This window comes from Paramormyrops kingsleyae, chromosome 6 (genome assembly GCF_048594095.1).
Source record: "Paramormyrops kingsleyae isolate MSU_618 chromosome 6, PKINGS_0.4, whole genome shotgun sequence".
In the NCBI taxonomy this organism is placed as follows: domain Eukaryota; kingdom Metazoa; phylum Chordata; class Actinopteri; order Osteoglossiformes; family Mormyridae; genus Paramormyrops; species Paramormyrops kingsleyae.
The window spans coordinates 36,928,633-36,947,426 of NC_132802.1; the positions used below are offsets into that span (position 1 = coordinate 36,928,633).

General features: G+C 38.5%; 1 protein-coding gene across 1 annotated transcript; it reads left to right on the forward strand.

Moving 5' to 3' along the window:
- Positions 1-1,278: 1,278 nt before the first annotated feature.
- Positions 1,279-16,673, forward strand: LOC111847821 (proteolipid protein 2-like). The gene is made up of 5 exons (XM_023819370.2): positions 1,279-1,684; positions 12,408-12,563; positions 12,690-12,788; positions 13,138-13,233; positions 14,126-16,673. The coding sequence occupies exons 1-5, from the start codon at positions 1,586-1,588 to the stop codon at positions 14,132-14,134; spliced, it is 459 nt and encodes a 152-aa protein (XP_023675138.2). The 5' UTR covers positions 1,279-1,585; the 3' UTR covers positions 14,135-16,673.
- The last annotated feature ends 2,121 nt before the right edge of the window (positions 16,674-18,794 follow it).

Sequence of the window (18,794 nt, forward strand, 5' to 3'; positions counted from 1 at the left end):
ACATTAACACATTAATTTGCTAAAGGAAAAATAGGCAGTTCCCAATTGCCTGTGAAAACGACCATTCTGCCCTGTTCTTGTAATGACCACAGTCAGTCTTATTCGTTCTCATACATTTTGGTCTATTTTTAGAGAATGTTTTGAAATAAAAGTCAAATTGCATTTAACCTGTGCGTTTTTTTTATTATAAAAAGAAAAGGTTTTCCACATATGCAAAAAGTGCCCTTTTTTCCCCCTGGAGCACTTGCCCCCCAAAATGTCTGTGCACGCCACTGGTTGTCACCATTGTAATTTAAAGTGTATTTTAGGTTTGAGATCTGGATACTTTGCATGACATTGGAGTAAACACATTATACCCTCGCCACCAGCAGCCTGTAACTTATAACGAAATAAGGCAGAATTGATACCTGGATTTATGCAGTTTACATCAATAACTATTTTTTCTACTCTTCAACTTTCCAAGACATTTTTCATTCAGTGATGCCTGTCTGCACACCAGTGTTGTACTGAGCTGTTATTTCTGCATCTATACATCACCTGTAATTGGTCACAAGTCTGGTTATTCTAGTTTGACCTCCCTTACGAACAAGGTAATTTTGCCCACAGAATTGCCATTTACCGTACTGTATGTTTTATTTACGTATATTCATACGTCTTATTCGTGCATTCAAATGCTGAATTACTTGCTATGTGCACACTATTTGCTGTATGTCTTTCCGTAAGCAACTTGCCGCGTTTGCCGACGCAGATTAGTGCAATCATGTTACAGTACATTGTTTCTTTTTCTGTAGAAATCTAAAGGTCGATTTGTGGGCCAGACTTAGTAATGACTGAATTGTGAACATGCTGCGGGCGGTACTTTGAGATCTCTTATAAGTGGTGAATGAGTCGACGAGATCCCTCGTTCCCCACTATAGAAAATGTCTATAGTACAGTCATTTCTATTATTTCAGTAGTAATGTATTTAGCTTTGGTGCTGCCAAATTTGAATCTTGGAAAAAAGTATTATTATTATTATTATTATTATTATTATTATTATTATTATTATTAATAGAGATATTTTACCCACAATATCGTGCAGTCCTATTCGAGTTATATTATCCAGGTTCATCAAGGGGTCAGTATTATTATCTATGCTAATAATTTAAGCTATTAGTTATAGCTATACGTACACTTATGGTAACAGCACGGCGCTGGAGAACTTATTAAAATATCTTTTTTATCTGCCCAGTGCCTCCAGTGCTCCTCCCTGAAGGCGTGGTTACCAACGACACTTAAAGTTTCTTCGGTTGGGAAGAGGGGGTGGATCCGCGAACTCCATGTTTTTTTTGATCAAGCTTTTAAGCTTTAAGTTAAGAAATTTGGCAATTCTCTCTCGTCTCATTTCAATATTTATATATGCATATATATATATTTTATTTTATTTTTTTTAAATATCCAGACAAGTTTTTAGCTAAGCTGTATTTCGCTCCGTCGTTTTAAATTTGGCTTGTGGATTCAGACTGCTTGAGTGTTCAGCTTTTAAACTTCTGTATATAGACTGTAGTGCGAATAGTTTATTTGAAACGGTTAAGAGAGCCGAACAATGTCAGACAGCACAGAACCTAACAATTCAGCGAGCCCTAAGGAGAGATTCATCAGTTACTCGCGGTCCAGAAAAGGAGGTATTCTACTCGCAGAAACTGTAAGTAGGCTACCGACTTCCTACAGTATATCCTTGATAACAGTGAAATAACCTTTTCTTCTTTGGCTGGGTTAAATTTGCTTGCTTGTTGGATCCATTTATTACATTTTTACGAAGCATCAGAATAAGAAATAGGACAATACAACGCAAGTCAGTATTCGGAAGCTCTGGTAGCGGATGCATAAAGAGATTTGTGTAGATGAATTAAGAAGTATCTCCCTAAATGCTGTTCCGGTGCGAAAGTATGCCTATTTTATGGCATCTTCCATAGTTTCACACAAAAATATTTTTTGTGTGGCAAAATACTAAATAACGACAATAAAAGGCAGTACGCCTGCACAGATAGAGTAAATGCGCCGGAAAAGTGGTCGTTATGAGAAGGGTGTGGTTTTGGCACTGGAGCGTTTTAACGCGCGGGTCTTTCGTGTTGCATTCAGATGGAAAGTTTTCCGGAGGTTAAAAAAAATATCAAACGTTGAAATAGCATTTCATAAATTGTGCCGTTTGAAATGTTCTTACTTGACTATAAAAGAACGCTCACAAATTTCCAAGGCAATTAATGAGATGTGGAAAATATTCATATAAAATGCTAAGTGAATGTTATTTTCCGATTTGAAATTGAAGGCGATAGGGAATGGAATATCTATATATGCCTTTACCCGAATGCATTTACATAAAACGTGTGTAGTAGGTGCTGCGATTTTGTTATGACCTGTTGAAGAAAACTTGTGCTCAACTGGTGTATACTCCACCACATAAATTATTTAAATACCAATAAACAGCTATACTAACACGAGTGTCCATTAGAATATGCTGATTAGATAAGTCGGAAGATATCTACAAACATTTAAATGCATCTAATACACTGATTAAGTTCACGGATCAGGAAATGCAGTGGCTGAGATTAGACGATCAATACTAAATTACTTTTTTACTCTGGGGTAGGAAATCATATTAGAAGGAAGGCCATAGCATTAAACACGATGCATAGGTCCTTACTTAAACCTCTGGATTATGCTATTTTTAGATTTTGAAGTAATCACTGACATTAAAAACGACTTAATCCAAGGTGGAGTCTTGTACATCTTTTTATAAAATGCATCTGCAGGATTTCCACTGGTACTGTTCCCAGTTTTATTTGGTTTTCTTAGAACACATGTATGGTGGGAAAAGGAATGGAGCTGAAATGGGCAAAACATGGCCACATGAATTTACAGCAGCAATTTCAGTTGGGTAAATGCTGCAGTTGGCCAAAGTGGACAGTTTTTGGAATGGAAAGTCCCCCTTTCTGTGGAAAGATGTATGAGTCACTTCAGTTTCATGCTGCTGTTCTGGCTGGCAGCTTTTTTTTTTTTCCATTTTCAAGAATTACGTATATTACAGCAAGTGAATGTGATCACTCATTGCTCTTGAAGCACTTTTTCATGCTGCCAGTTTACAGTGCTGAATGGCAGAATTGTGTAGTTACAATCTATGCTTCTCTGTAAACTAATAGATTAAATTGAATGAGTTGTTTATGAAAGGAGGTACCAAAACAGTCCAAATATTATTGTAGTATAACAGATCTCCATTTGTGACATAATAGGATATAGAATACAGATTATAATAATGCTCTGTAAATAACTTTAAGTGGCACATCCGAATTTAGAGGATGGCTTCCTGACATTCTATGCCAACGGGTGAGCTATTTCCAAACCCAGCCTTTGACTCTGCTGACCTTCTGGTAACAGTTTCACTCAGCACAAAACCCTACCATGGGGTCATAGTATGAAGTAAATGTGTACATGACAGCACGAGTGACTATAGTGGTATGGTTTGTAGAGGCAATATCTGTAATTACATGTTGTGTTTGAGCTTCAAGGGTAATTCTGAGGTAAATTGTTTTTTGTTTTTTTTTTTTACTTAAAGTGTGCCATTGTGTAACAGCCAAAAAAATCACCATACAGCCAGTGTTGAATGATAGGTGAACTGAGGTGAGGTCTGGAGTGTCATGCACTGCTGGAGGTTGTAACGTGTTGTAACATACTGCATTGGATTTTTGGGTGCAGATACAGATAAGCAGAGGAGATTCTAGGGCAAGGGTACCCAATCTCATCCACAAAGGGCCGGTGTGTATGCGGGTTTTCGCTGCAACTCCCTAATTGGATTACTAATTAGAGAACTGATTGGCTGAAAGAATACTCACACCTGGGTTTGAACAGCTGACCTACAAGTTATCCCAAAAACCTGCATACACACCCGCCCTTTGCGGATAAGATTGGGTACCCCTGTTCTGGGGCCCTTGGCAAAGAACTCCTTTGGGCCTTTCAACTCTCCCTCCACCAGTGTGGTAAAATTTCTTACTTTTATTTTACTGTGAAGTGTACATTTATAAAATAATCAAAGAGAATTTAATAAACACAAGACCTTTGTTTTCACTTTTCTGACAAACAGAATACACAAATAAAGCAGATTTGTTGTTGCAATGTACTATGTAATTGGCCATTGCCTGTCCTGTCGCTGCACCTCTGCAGATAAGGATGGATACATAGATAGAGATGGAGTGAAGGAAGGAAGTTCCATGATCCCAGATGAAATTTCAGGTGTTACAGAAGCAAAACAGTACAGTTAGGTTATAGGAGGCACACTAAACACCCTGAACGTTTGGAGTGAGTATGTGTCCCGTACCACTGTACACAGAATTCCCAGTTTAGTACAAACCTCAGGTTGTGTTCATGGTTTGGTGCAACTTCAGTACAGCAGGGAAAACAGAATTTGTTTTGAAAGTAACTGCAGCGATAAACACAATTTCCTGAATTTCCTGGCAAAGTCACCTTAAATGCCATGGGGCTGTCCTGCCCTGCTCCAGTCGTACACACACTCGGATGATGTCTCAAATGAGTTAGCATGTTGAATATGTTTCCAGCATCGTATCTAAAGTGGCTTGGGCTTATCCACTTGGCATAGTCTCTTTCCGGTGCTACTGTAATTTACTGGGAAACAAAAACTTTCTTAAACATCTCTTCCAGTATGGAAAGCTGCTATATAGTATTTCATATCTTATTCCTATCGGATTTATATTGAATCGGATTTGAATCAATCTGAATCGAATCATTAGCTTGTAAACTGGAATCAATTCAAATTGGGGCATCTGTGCCAATGCCCAAGCCTAATGCAAATATACTGTAAATATAGTGTAAAGTTTAATTGTGTGTCACTTAAAATTTGATTGGGGATTTTAGAGATATCCTTCTCAGCACAAAAAATACTGTAAGATTCACCTATTTCAAATAACAAAATTTGTTGACCATTGTTGTCAATGAGGTAACAGATGAGGCCAAATTAATATCAGAATCTGTACTGAACAGAGTTTTAATTAATCTCTGCAAATTTCACTTTTAATGTTAAAATTATTGGGCAGTCAAATGGTGGATTCTACCCTAAGCATAACAGCAAAATTTACCTAAAGGGACCGGAGTCACAGAAGTCTATTGAAGGGAACCCTCCCCCAGACCCCTCTGCTTACCCTGGCTTGGTGTGGCTGATGAAATTGGAGCTTTGGGGATAGAGTATGCTTCTTACAGACTATTGCTGCTGTTTTAATTCATGCATAGACTTGTAAAACGAAATGGAAGCACAGGGTTTCCTTTGCAAATACAAAACTAAAACTCTTCAGTGCAGACATTTTCATTATTGCAAACGGAAGTCTAACAAATAAAGGCAAAAATAAATGATGCCTAGGCCTCAAAAACTCTTTCCACTCCACTATGTCTAACAGTATTTTTTTGTCAGTTTATGACATTGGTCTTAAAACAGAAGGTGAATGTTCATGAACAAAAAAATAAATAAAATCTAAAACCTATTTGGAAAATGGCTTTAAAAACAGTATCAGATTGGTATTGCTATTGAGGTACTGCAGCTAGTATTGGTATTAAAGCCAAAATTTTGTTATTGATCCAACTCTGTGGTGTGCTTCGGGTCTAATACCTACAGTCACGGCCTAAAATATTGGCACCCCTGCATTTATGTCAGAAAACGCACCACTTTTGCAATTACAAATGCTTTGGTATTGGTGCATTTTCTGACATAAATGCAGCTGTTCTTTTCTTCAGTGCCACTTCAGTGCTTATTGCTTCCATGATTTACTAGAACCATAACATGTGGCAACTAAACTTAATTAGCATAAGGATATGCTGAATTTATACAGACTATTGACTTTTGGGCCTCACAATAAAAATCACATTAATATCTTAGGCACACTATTGATCTGCTTATCAAACTGTGGGCATAAGTAAATGTCCATAAAGTACCAAAAAACCAGCGTCTGTACAGATGTTTCACCTGTCATCTAAGGCCCTACTAGTTGTTGCGCATGTGCCATATATTCACGATTACACAGCGACAGCCCTAGTGGTGACGCAAACAGCTCAGTTTGGTCACACCTATTAACAGGCCCATGTCAGCTCAGGTATGGGCTGGGTATGGCTTGCATACTTTGCAATGGAAAACTGCCAGTTCATGGTACGGGCTGGGTACAGTGGAAAAGCACTATGTGCGACTTTAGTTCTGCCACTTACGAGATACAAACTGCTCTCTGTGATAATGTTTAGATCAGGGGTGGGGAACCTCTTCCATGGAGGGCCGATGTGGGTGCGGGTTTTTGAGATGTTTAATTATTGGCTGATTGAGAGGCCATCCCAAAAACCTGCACCCACACCGGCCCTCCATGGAAGAGGTTCCCCATCCCTGGTTTAGATTGTCTTTCTAATGTCAGTGGATCTTTGACTTCTTCCTACCTCAGGGCTGGTCTTGGTTCACCTAGAGCACACAGTCATTGTTGCACGCGTTTGGAAACCAAGGCATGGTTTACAGCACATGGCCCACAGCCTGGTGCATCCCGTTTTAGGCAGAACTTGCCTATTGTTTCTTCTCTGAGTTCCTGGTCTACTGCTCCTCGTTAACTGTAAACTGTCTGGTTGCTGATGTGTGAATGTAACCATAGCTTCTGTTTCTGTTGATCATTGTTCAGCCATTCTGTCAGAATTTTGTCCATGTGCAAAATTAGTGTAGGTAGTATTCCTCAGACACATTCGTTTAATTTAGGGTAGGGATGGACAGTTTGATTGTGCAAATTTTTTGCCCTACAGTTGCGTAACACCATGTAAATGATTAGTACATTGGGTGTAACCGGTAGATGTGAATGCCAAAGGTATGCCTGCTAAATGATAGACTCAGAACAGTAGGGTCCTTATGGCCTGTCCATGTGAAACATGTGTATCTGTTAGCTCAGGGCAGTTATTGGAATGTGTGGGGTCATACTGTCCTCATTATACACTGTATCATGCTGTTAAAGTTATGTCTGGTTTAAAAAGTTTTTTTTTATTATTATTATTTTTCTTTTTGAATGATGGCAGTGGCTTTCTTTGGGTAAAGTGGTATTTTAAAAGAACCGTGCAGTCCAGATAGTTGTAACATAAATTAATACATTGCCTTCACATGTATGTGCTTTGACAGTCACAATGTTTTAGAATATATATCTCATAAATTAAGAAAGGTAAAAGCTGGAGGCGATTTATGTAGCCTTCCTCGTATGATCTTCAAACATTTTGCAGCTAGATATATGGCAAAGATGTGTACAGTATATGACTATATACAGTATAGGAAAGTGTTCTTATAGTTGCTTAATGCAGTATTTTTCCATTATATTTGTTTGTACAACCCTTTTAAATGCTGGTGTTAGGGGTGTTCACTTTTATTTCCTGTGACAAAAATTAGCCAAATTAGCCTGCTTTCATACAGAAATATACTAGTGTTTACTGCACTACATTGAGGTACGTCCTATATTAATATAACTTCCTTCTCAGTGTGGTCAGGTTTAGGTGGCTGATGTAGATTCAGAACTTTTTAGAGATGTATAAATGCATGGAAGGATGGAATGAAACACTTCAGATCGTCTTTACACGGTTCTGAGTGTCTGGCTTTGGAGATCCCACAGTCCGTGAGAAAGTGGTACATCAGTATGAACCCTCTGCTCTTGCCGTGGCCCTCAGGATTCTTTCTGGATAAGAAAAATCTTAATGAGAAGGAAATAATAGTGCCCCAAATTCAGTGGTAACTTCTCACGTATATGCAGGTTTTTTTTGCGAGTAGGCTTGTGCCGGTATTCGGTAATGCGATAAATCGCGGTAATGAATATGCACGATATTGTTATCGCGGGCACTTCAAAATACCGTGAAAAATAATAGATCCGAATTTATATTTTTAGAACGCGCATTAGCTTATTTCCATCAACCGCTTGAAGAAACACTGCGTATATGCTGCGCAGAACTGATGCGCACTCTGATGTAAACAATCCCCACATGTAGAAGCACTGTGTGCACGCAGTGCGCGCCGCCGCTGCCACCGCACTCTAATCCTCACACGAAGAAGAAGCATGGCGGAAGGAGAAACGCTGCCGACAATTTATCCCCCTTCAAAAAGGGTAAAGTCAGAGGTTTGGAAATATTTTGGGTTCCAAAAAAATGCAGAGGGATTGCTGATCGAAGACGGTTTCCCTTTGTGTAAAACATGTGGACGGAAAGTGGCTGCTAAACACGGGAACACGTCTAACATGTTCGCTCATATTCGCGACAACCATCCACTGCAATTCAGGGAGATAAAGGTAAGACACTTCATTTCTCATGCTGAATACCACATAAAACAACTATTTGAAAGACAGGATGGCAAAATTACGTTAACTTATTTCCATTTGCTGCATGTTGCTTGCTTCCATGTAACGTTAGTTTAAGAGTTAGCATGAACTCCACTTGCTACACTTAAGTTTGCGTCTCGTATTTTAACAACAAAATACAATACTCAGCTAAAAGTAAGTTCTGTAATTAATAATGGAAGTTAGGCAGAATAATTTGATTTTAATTTAAAAAAGGAATGCAACACAATCATACATTTTCACACAGTGCGAGTAAACTTGATGTTTACATGTTTACAAGAGAGTACAAGTAAAGTGCAAAACTTAAGCTCATCATCGTGTGTTTTCTATTACTAAAATATAGTATGAAATGACAGATGCATTTAGTTGAAAGTTGGAACTTGGGTTATTTTTAATCTAAAAACAAAAAAACGAAAATTTACTTTGCTTGTAATTAGGGGTGGAGCCGAACCCGAATACGGTATTCGGAAAGGCACAAATAATGTGTTTTTACGAATACTTATTTCGAACAAATACTTAAAAAAATATTTGTATTCGGGAACAAGAAAAACTTTATATCAAAAAGCTGCGTTTCCTCTTGAGACCGCAGTGCATGCCCGGATGAGTGAGTGAGTGAGTGAGTGAGTTCGGGGGGGGGGGGGGGGGGGGGGTGTAAAAGAGGTGACTGACACAGGCTGCTCCACACAGTAACAGAGAAGGCTCGGCTGAGCGAAAAAAGACTTAACTATCACTATTTCTTAAATCTATTTAAAAACATATAACAAATGTTATATGTTCTTTTGCAGTTTGCACATTCACTTTGATATAATTGCTCAAGTTTACTTTTATATTGTGTATTGTTTTATTTATATTTATTTGTATTTAAATGTTTGAAGTACTTTTAGTTAATTAAAAAGTTATTAAAGTTACTAAGTTGATGAAACTGAAGTTTTTTGTGTTTTTTTACCTGTTTCTCTTGTAAAATTACAATATCGTGATAATACCGTATACCGTGATAAAAGCTCAATCAATTAATCGCAGCATGAAAATGTGATACCGGCACATGCCTATTTGCGAGTAAAACTTGACTTCGACCAATGCCAAATTTTCCTGCTGACCATATCCTGTTAGCGCTGTAGGTTATTGCCATGGTAACTTAAGTTGCTAAGCATTGTCATGGTAGTTAGAACTTGCTGATAACACCATATATTGTTTACTACTTTACTTTGCTGTGTATAAATTCTCAAATGATGTATAAATATCAGTGGTGCACCAATGTGAAAGTTTTGGCCAATAAGGATAACTGATACATTTTTATTTATTTTTTTTTAATTCCGATACTGATAATTGGCTGACCTTTGAGCTCCACAAACCTGTAATGAAACTGATGTCAATGACATTACTTCAGAAGTCTCTGAAGTTTATGTTGATTTAATACAGTCTTAACTTAACCTTCGGGATATTTAAGTTTTAGACCCCGATGACACTTAAGATTATGTGAATTATGCTTTGCCGGTTTAAAAAAATTTTTATACCATGGTACTGACCGACATTATACTAAAGTATATGGTATTTTGATGGTATTCTCAGCAATGCTATTCCAGTATTTTGAAATCTTGAAGATAAATTTCATTGACTGAGGAGGGTGGGGGCTTTTCCCCATGATATATTTCCCAGAATAGTGAATACCGCCCCCCCAGGCCAATTACATCTCCATTATATCTAAATATTGCATTGCACGCCGGCTACTATACAGACGTATGCTTACACCCACAGTTTGGTAAGGAGTTTATTAGTGTGCCTAAGATATTTATGAGATGCATATTGTGATGCCCAAAAGTTAGTGATCTGTATAAATTTGGTGTATCCTTATGTTTAACGTACCATATTAACATAACACCACCCAAGCCTAGCGTGACTCTGTGAAGCAACTACATCATACATGCGGGCAGTGAGACATCAGTGTAGTAGCGCTAACTTGTAAAGACTATAGCAAGGTTCTTCTGACTTGGTTCTCTGGTTCTTCTCAACTTGTCTACCCTCACTGGTTCTGGAGGCAAATGTGGGTCCTGCCTGGTTTTATCCAGGTATACCCAATATATAAAATAAATTATATTACACTTTCCTCCTGCAGGAGGAATTGTTATCTCTAAATTTCCCATAGTGTGTGATTGTGTTTCTGTGTGTGTTTGCCCTGTGATTGACTGGCATCTTGTCTAGGGTGTACCCTGCCTTATTCCCTGGGCTTTTCTGAGGTGAGCTCCAGGTTCACCGTCACCTTTTACTTTGACCATTTTATTTTTAATCATTTATTGTTGGTTTCACAATTTTTTGAAGATGGCTGTTGTATTGTGTTTAAGAGGCAGGCTACTTGTATAACCAATCAACAAAGAAAGCGTTTCAAGTCCCAACCTAAACTACCGAAGTACCAAAAAAGTACCCCAATTGGGGCGCTTTTCCACCGCACAAAGTACAGTACTTTCGGTACGGTACTTTCGGTACTTTCGCTTTTCCATTGACTTCTGGTCGAGTACCAGTACCGAAATCTCGAGTACCAAAAGTGCCAAACCAGTTGGGGTACTTCTTTGGTACTTTGGGGTGGGACTTGCAAACGTATTTGCTATCGATTTGGTTATGCAAATAGCCTGCCGCTGAAACACAAAATACAACCGCCATCTTTTGAAACACACAGAGCGATCACAGCGAGAAACAAAATAAAAAGCAGTAGAAACAAAAATATAAAAAAGTAAAATTGAAGGATGGACAAACGAGGAAACACAGGCTTTAATCGCCATATGGTCGGATGAACAGATCCAGTGGTATTTGGATGGCACGACTCGAAATAAAAAAGTTTTTGCCGTTCCGGGCAATTCAGTTTCCCTATGTTTCCCCTGTCGCGCGCTGATTTGTACACGGTTTCGCTGTAAACAAGCCATATATTAATTTTAAAGCATCACATGCCTTTTCTATGTTTTTTGTTTTTACAGATAATAAATGAAATTACTTATTTCACTCGATAGAGATATTTCTTGATGAAAACGGTATAGTATTGCTTATAAGACTATATTATGCGTGACGATCTACTGTATTCACATGTAATAATGTACCTGAGTGATTTTCAGACATTTCACATACCTCTTTGCTTTAATATTAGGGGAAACATTATTTCCTGATAGACAGGAGAAATATAGGGAAACTTAATTGCCGGGAACACCGTAATACCAAGCCGCTTGGAAGAAATGCGGCACACGCGAAACACCGAACAATGCCGCTTGAAAATCAAAAAACATAATTAAATCATTTGTTTGCTTTCAAAAGACTGAATTAGCAGTAAGCTAACTCTTACTGCTTTGATCGGCTTAGCCAAAGTAAGTGTACCTACGTAAATGTAATTGATGGCAGCATGATTTGGATTTTACTAAATCTTATACTGTGATAGAAGCTGACATAACAATAAACCGCAATTTCCAGCCTCAACTGTTAGTTTTAATTTTGGGCTGTCAGTCAGGGGCGGTCACTGATGATGTCATTTGGCACCGGTACCATGTTTTACGCCAGTGGAAAACCGACATGAAAGAAGTACCAAACTTTCGGCACTTTATGGAAGTACCGAAAGTACGGTACCTGGTGCGGTGGAAAAACGCCCTTGGTTTGGCATTTCAGGTACTGGAACTTTTGGTACTGGTACTCAACCAGAAGTCAATGGAAAAGGGAGAGTACCAAAAGTACCGTACAAAGTATGGTACCTGGTGCGGTGGAAAACCGCCCTTAGAAATTAATCTGGTAATTACAGTATTTAAGTTGAGCTAATTTTGTTTTTCAGTATAATATTTGCGAAAAGATATATAATGGAGATTAATGATGAGGCAGAGTAACCCAGACAAAGAGGAACCAGAAAGGCTTAATATGAGCAAAGGCATGGAATGATCCTAAGGCCAAATCCCAGCTAGCCTTTCTTTCTGCCCCCAGTGGCATTTTGACAATGGAATATGGCTTAGCATGTAATAGAGCGGTGAATATGGATATGCTTACTCTCCCTCCCTTCCTCTTTCTCAGGTCATCAGCCTGGTGGTTCTCATCTGCTACGCAGCCTCGATATACTCTGGCTATGTAACTGTGGCCATCTGTGAGATGGTGTTCGCCGGCATCTTCTTCTTTGTCTTTATGATGGATTGGGACAAGCAGTTTCCATTTGTCAGCTGGGTCTGGAGCGTAAGTTGTTTTTCGTTGGAAAGGTGCCTGCAATGTACCTGTCAAATCAACGATTACTTTAATACCTGCCTGTTTAAAATGTTACATAGACCAAAAGGGAAGGATACATTCTCATTTTCCCTGCAGGACTTCTTTAGAGTTGTGGTCGGTGCTGTCCTCTACCTCATTACCTCTCTCATCTGTGTGATCAGTGGATCGAAAGATGCGGCCCTTTTAGCTGGTGGGGTAAGAGTTCACCACTGTCCCCTGGCCTTAAACAGCCAGGCCCATGACATTACTTCAGCATACTTGTTTCTGCCTGCCCCTGTCCTACACATATGTAATGCATTCTCTACATTACTGGCTGCTCCCTTCCTCAAGGCCCACTTCCTTCAAATGGGCATGACCTTTGTACTCATGACCATGATAAGGAAACGCAGTAGGGAAAGCAGTCTGGCCCTCAGAATCGCCTGGTGGAGATTCACCACCACAGCCTAACTGGGGTTTTTAGGACGACTAAGCTTCTTTTCCCTGAAATGCATGCAGAGAGGTGAAGTCGTCCAGTAAACATGCTGATTGTTCTTCTCTCTCTCAGGTGTTCGGTTTGCTGGCTACTGTCTTATTTGCATATGATAGTTACCTCTCCTTCATGGCCCTTAAGGACAGACGTCAGCAGGTCCCAGCTACCACGGTATGGCTAGTGTGTTGTGTCAATGGCTGTGTCCAAATTCAGGGGTTGTATCCTTCGAACGACGTGGTCTTGGTAGTCTTTGTAGGCTGTGTCCTTCAAAGGTTTGTGCAGTTAACCTTGGGATTTTGGCAAAAGAATAATGCATCTCTGGGTTGCATATGAAGGAGCCTTCAAAATGGGATAACCTTGTTGTGCTGTTGTGACACATTCGGTCTTCAAAAGCAGTCTTTGAAGGATGCAGCCCCTGAATTTGGACAAAGCCAATGTTCTTTGGGTGACTGATGCTATCATTAGCCTCTTTACCTGGTTAGTTTTAAAATGTACACCCTTGCAATTTTAGCCGGCAGCATGTCCCTGATGAAGGTGAACTTGATTTTTACCTGACCAGCTATGCATGCAGTAGCTAACATATAACTTTTTTAACGTATTACTCCAGAAAATCTAGTGAGATGAATGGGGAGTGGAAAGGATGTAAATCAAAGTGAAAATAAACCATTTAATCTGTAGACAGTAACTTACATTTCTTCCAGGATTTCCCTGCAGCCTTGACTGCAATATTTAATCCAAGTCCTCCATCCAATACTGATTGCTAACCATCAGTTTTTCAAGGGATGTATTTGTTGTCGGTCAAGAATTTAAAGCAATTTTTCGTCTGCCTCTGAAAATATTAGCAAATTTAAATGTACACTCCGCGGTCTGTACGATTGTTACGTGCACCCTTCAAGTCCAGTATAGCTGATTTGACCTTCCAATAAAGCACAACAAAGATTGACATAGCAAATTTACTAAAGCATACACACTCCAGCACTCAGATAGGTAATATGCACCATTAAATCAGTACGGGCAGCAGAAATTACTCAGCATTTTAAAGACCATTTTTTTTCTTTTACAGGTGGCATAAATAAAACACCCATTTGAAAAAACAACATGGACAAAGCAAAAGATGGCAAGACCACAGCTGAGGATGGGCAAAAAGTGGTGCTTAGAATAGTATATAGTAGTAGTTAGCAGAATGGAATGGTTAAAATGATCCATAACCTGGAGGGAATCATGCCAAATTTTCAGAGAGATGCTCCATGTATATTTAAATGTTTGAACAATGTATGTATTCACTAGCCTGAAGGCTGCTTCCTGCTGTTGTAGTTTATAGAAACCTTGTCTCAGTCCCTTTGTTTTATATCCAGGCGTATTATGTACAGGATAATGTATGACAGGCTCTTAAGGTATAGAACCACAGTGTTTATAAAAACATATAATGCACAGCTTGGAGTTCATTAACCCTCTTATACCACGGTCACAACACATTTGGTTTAACATTGGACATTATTTTCACAGTTACGACTTGAAAACACAATTAATACAAATACTATAGAAATATTTTCTTGCTCCAAAGATAAAACATTTCCATATATTTTCTTGTAATTTGAAATGTGCCCTACATCTGGAATTTAAGTAACATTAATTAGAATTTAGGATTATAATTTACTTAGTGCCTGCCAGGTAAATTACATATGTGTACAGTTGTAGAAAATTAAACACCATTCTAACCAATCAGGTTCGATAATTCAACAATGCCGTGGTATAAGTTTTGTTATTCTGACTCCTGTGCATAAAAACATATATTTTGACCATTTTACATTCAGTTTGTTTTGAGAAAGGATACAAAATATTGTACTTTAAAAGCTGTCTCTTTTTACTCTACATTTTTACAGCAACGTACACTGTCAGTGGTCTTTTTTTATGCGCAAAAGAAGAGATTTACGTGTTTTCAAGAACCTTGTTCATGTGTTTTTGAATTTTTATTTTTTTTTTTGGTTTAAAGATATTTATGATTCACATAGAATACGTTCAAATTACTGTAGTCTGGATAATAACATGCTTTTGAAATCCAGTTTGTGTGTCTTATTTTTTATATGATGGAATATGATTAGATATGGGCCAATCCACATTTTTTCAGTACTGATCTGATTTTATACACAACTGCCTATACTAATATAAATTCCAATACGAGAGTTCTTTGTACTTTAATATTTTAATATAATAAATGAATATATAAATATTAATATATTATATAATATAATTATTATTTTAAAACTAGTAAATACAACTGAAAAAATGTATGCTGAAAAACCTCTAATTATGCTACTAGAAACATACATAACATATTGTTCCAACTTATGATTCCAAATTATGATGTAATTAATTCCTTAACACATCAGTCGGAATGGTGCAGTTAATTGACCTCACCTACTAATGAATTAAGTTTGTACCTCAGTAACCCATAAATTAAGATAACACAAAACCTGTTTAGGTCATTAAGTGTCATCAGGGGTGCTGTAAGGAGGGGGGGGGAGAGTTAGGATGATTCCAAGGGCCCCAGATTGACAGGGGCCCTAAAAATTTGGAAAATAACTGAGTTGTTTTGGAATGGGGGGGGGGGGCAACATCTTTAGCAATGCCCTTGAGTGTCATCGTATGATCTGTGAGGCTTGGGTAATGTAAAGTTTATAATTAACACCATCAGTCAAAATGGATCTTCCCATACTTTGTTGACTTAATTTTTAGTGTTAACAGTTTATTATTATTTTGTTTTTTTATCTTTTAATTACACAAAATCTTCATGTGTTCATGTCGACTAAAGTTTTGAATACTTCTTACCAACTGAGAATTTTTTTACAATGTTTATTTGACAACAAATAGGTAACTCCCCATCTTGTAATTAACTACAAGCTAAATTTAATATGCCAACCCAGGACAAGTGATACAAGGCACAAGCTACTCTAAATGACAAAACAAATTGCTGTTGTATAACACATACCCATTTTGTGTAGTAATTACTTGACTAATGTTTGTTATACAGAGTACAGCATAGTTCTTTCAGAATCAGTGGAGCTGTACCATGAAACATTTTATAAATTAAACAGTAAGTTTGCAAAGTGAACATAAGTCAATGCTCTGAAAGATCTTCCTAAGTATAGAACAATGAATAGTAGCTGGCTTTTATCTTAAATCTTCAGCAACTGATTATTGTCCCAACCTTCTTGTAGTGGTATTTTACTTCTTAGGACCAACATGATAAATGATCATCTCAGAATAATCATGGCATCCATGTATAGTTTGCAAGTGTCTCTAGGTAGCTTGAAAATATATCTATACATTTACAGTGGTACCTCAGAACTCGAACTTAATCCGTTCAGAACTCGGGTTCGAATCCTAAAAAGTTCGAGTTTTGATCGAATTTTCCCCATATGAAATAATGGAAAACCAATTAATTGAAATATGCATTAGCATAATTTCAAACTTATGCTGCACTTTTATTTTTAATTGATTGATCTTTTTTCTCCCACAGTGGTGAAATTGCACCATTTGTATTTTGTAATTGCATTTGTTTCGCTCAATTAGAAAAGGGAGTTGTATTTCAAATAAAGTTTGAATCTGAACCTGTGTAGTTTGAATGGGGGGGGGGGGGGGGGCTCAATAATGTTCCTATCTAGAAAAGGGGGCCCTGCAGAGAAAGTTTGGGGACCACTGGATTAGAACAACACTGAAGCTACTGGTGCCAACAAAGCCCCCTAGGGAACCAACAATAAAAAAAAGAGATAATTGACTCTGAAAACACAACTCTTATAACATTGCCTTATTATGTATTGGTTTAATGTTTAATCTGTTTAGTCTCTGAAGAATGCCAGGGATCTGTCTTTGGGATGTCATGTGGAGGCCTCATGGCTGGAGGAATTATGTCTCTACAAAATGAATTGGAGTAACTGAACTTAGAGAGATTGAAGTCTGGTCTCATCTCATTGGTGTGCTGCCACTGCAACATTCCCCAGAAAAAGCAGACTGGAAAACTATGGGTTGAAGGATGGATAGCTTATTGTATTCAATTCAACAGCAATCTGTTTTTAGTTAAGGTTACAATGGGCCAGTGCAACCACAGCTAATGCACAGCTATGTAAAGTAAATTATGATTTCATAAGTGTTTGCGGTGTTCAAGGTGGATGGACTCAAGCATCACATCAATGAAAATGGCACTGGGAAACCTAAAGACCAAGGCAGAGGAACACAATCGACTTATGCTGTTCGTTCAAGCTTTCCCAAGTTAGAAGGAGTCACAGATTTCCACAAGGTGGCAACAGAGGCTGCTTGTGTGGGAGCTGAGTACCTCCCTCTTCAATGCTAGGTAAAGAGCCAAGTCACAGGACAATCCTGTGTAAGTTAGAAATGCACCACTTATACAGATGTACTTCTTACAGAGGTATTTGGTGAAATGGAATACTTGAGGAGGTTCCTTATTTAAACTGGCATGTAGCTTTGACTGTCTCCTTAACCATCAATCTAGCCCACAGCTTATGTGAAGTCACCTAATATTGTATGAGGTGCCAGTCAGTTTAATGGCTGATCCTAAATAATTAAATCACTGATCACAATGAATAGCAGAGTACAAAGAATCGAGGCCTGGGGTTGCTGATCTCTGCTGAACTCCCAGTTAGAGACAGGCACCTTAAGTTGAGCACACATAGAGAGACACATATATTGTGAGATGGACCAGCAAATACAGCTACTGCAGAAGAACCCTAATGGACCCATTGCCTCAACATGCAGTACAATAGGATCTCATTTTTGATGTATTATAAGAAGACCCAGTGCATTGGAGAGACCAACCAGCAACAAGGTGGATGCACTCAGGTATCACCACAGTGAGCAAGACACTGGGAAACCTGAAGACCACAACAGAAGATTGTGGAGAACATTCTGGAGAAAAAACATCTATGTGGTCTCCAGGAGTCAACATCATCAACTTGACAGCACCTATTAATAACAGATATTGTTTAATATACCACAATAATTTATTAATATGGTTTATGACCTCCTTTTGCAGCCAATACAGCATCAAATTGTCTTGGGAATGTCAGATACAAGTCCTGCACAGAGGCCAGAGGGATTCTGAGTCATTTCTCTTGCAGAACAGTGGCCAGGTCACTATGTGATGCTGGTGGTGGAAAACGTTTCCTGACTCGTTCCTGCAAAACACCCAAAAGTGGCTCAATAATATTCAGATCTGGTTACTGTGCAGGTCATGGGAGATGTTCAACTTCACTTTCATGTTCATCAAACCACTCTGTCACCAGTCTTACTGTATGTATTGGTGCATTATCGTCCTGATACACAGCACCGCTTTCAGGGTACGATGTTTGAACCACTGGGTGAACATGGTCCTCCAGAACGGTTTGGTCCTTGGCACTGACATGCACATCTAGAACAAGTAGTGGGCCTAGGGAATGCCCTAATATTGCAGCCCAAACCATCACTGATCCACCATCATGCTGCACTCTGGGTATGTAACAATCCAGGTGCTAAGCCTCGCTTCTCCTCACCATAACTCTCCTGGATGTGGGAAAGACAGTGAAGGTGGACTCATCAGAGAACAATATATGTTTCATGTTGTACACAGCCCAAGATTTGCACTACTGTTACCATTGAAACCAACGTTTGCATTGGCCTGAGTGACAAAGGTTTGGCTATAGTAGTCCGACCATGAATATTGACCCTTTGGAGCTCCT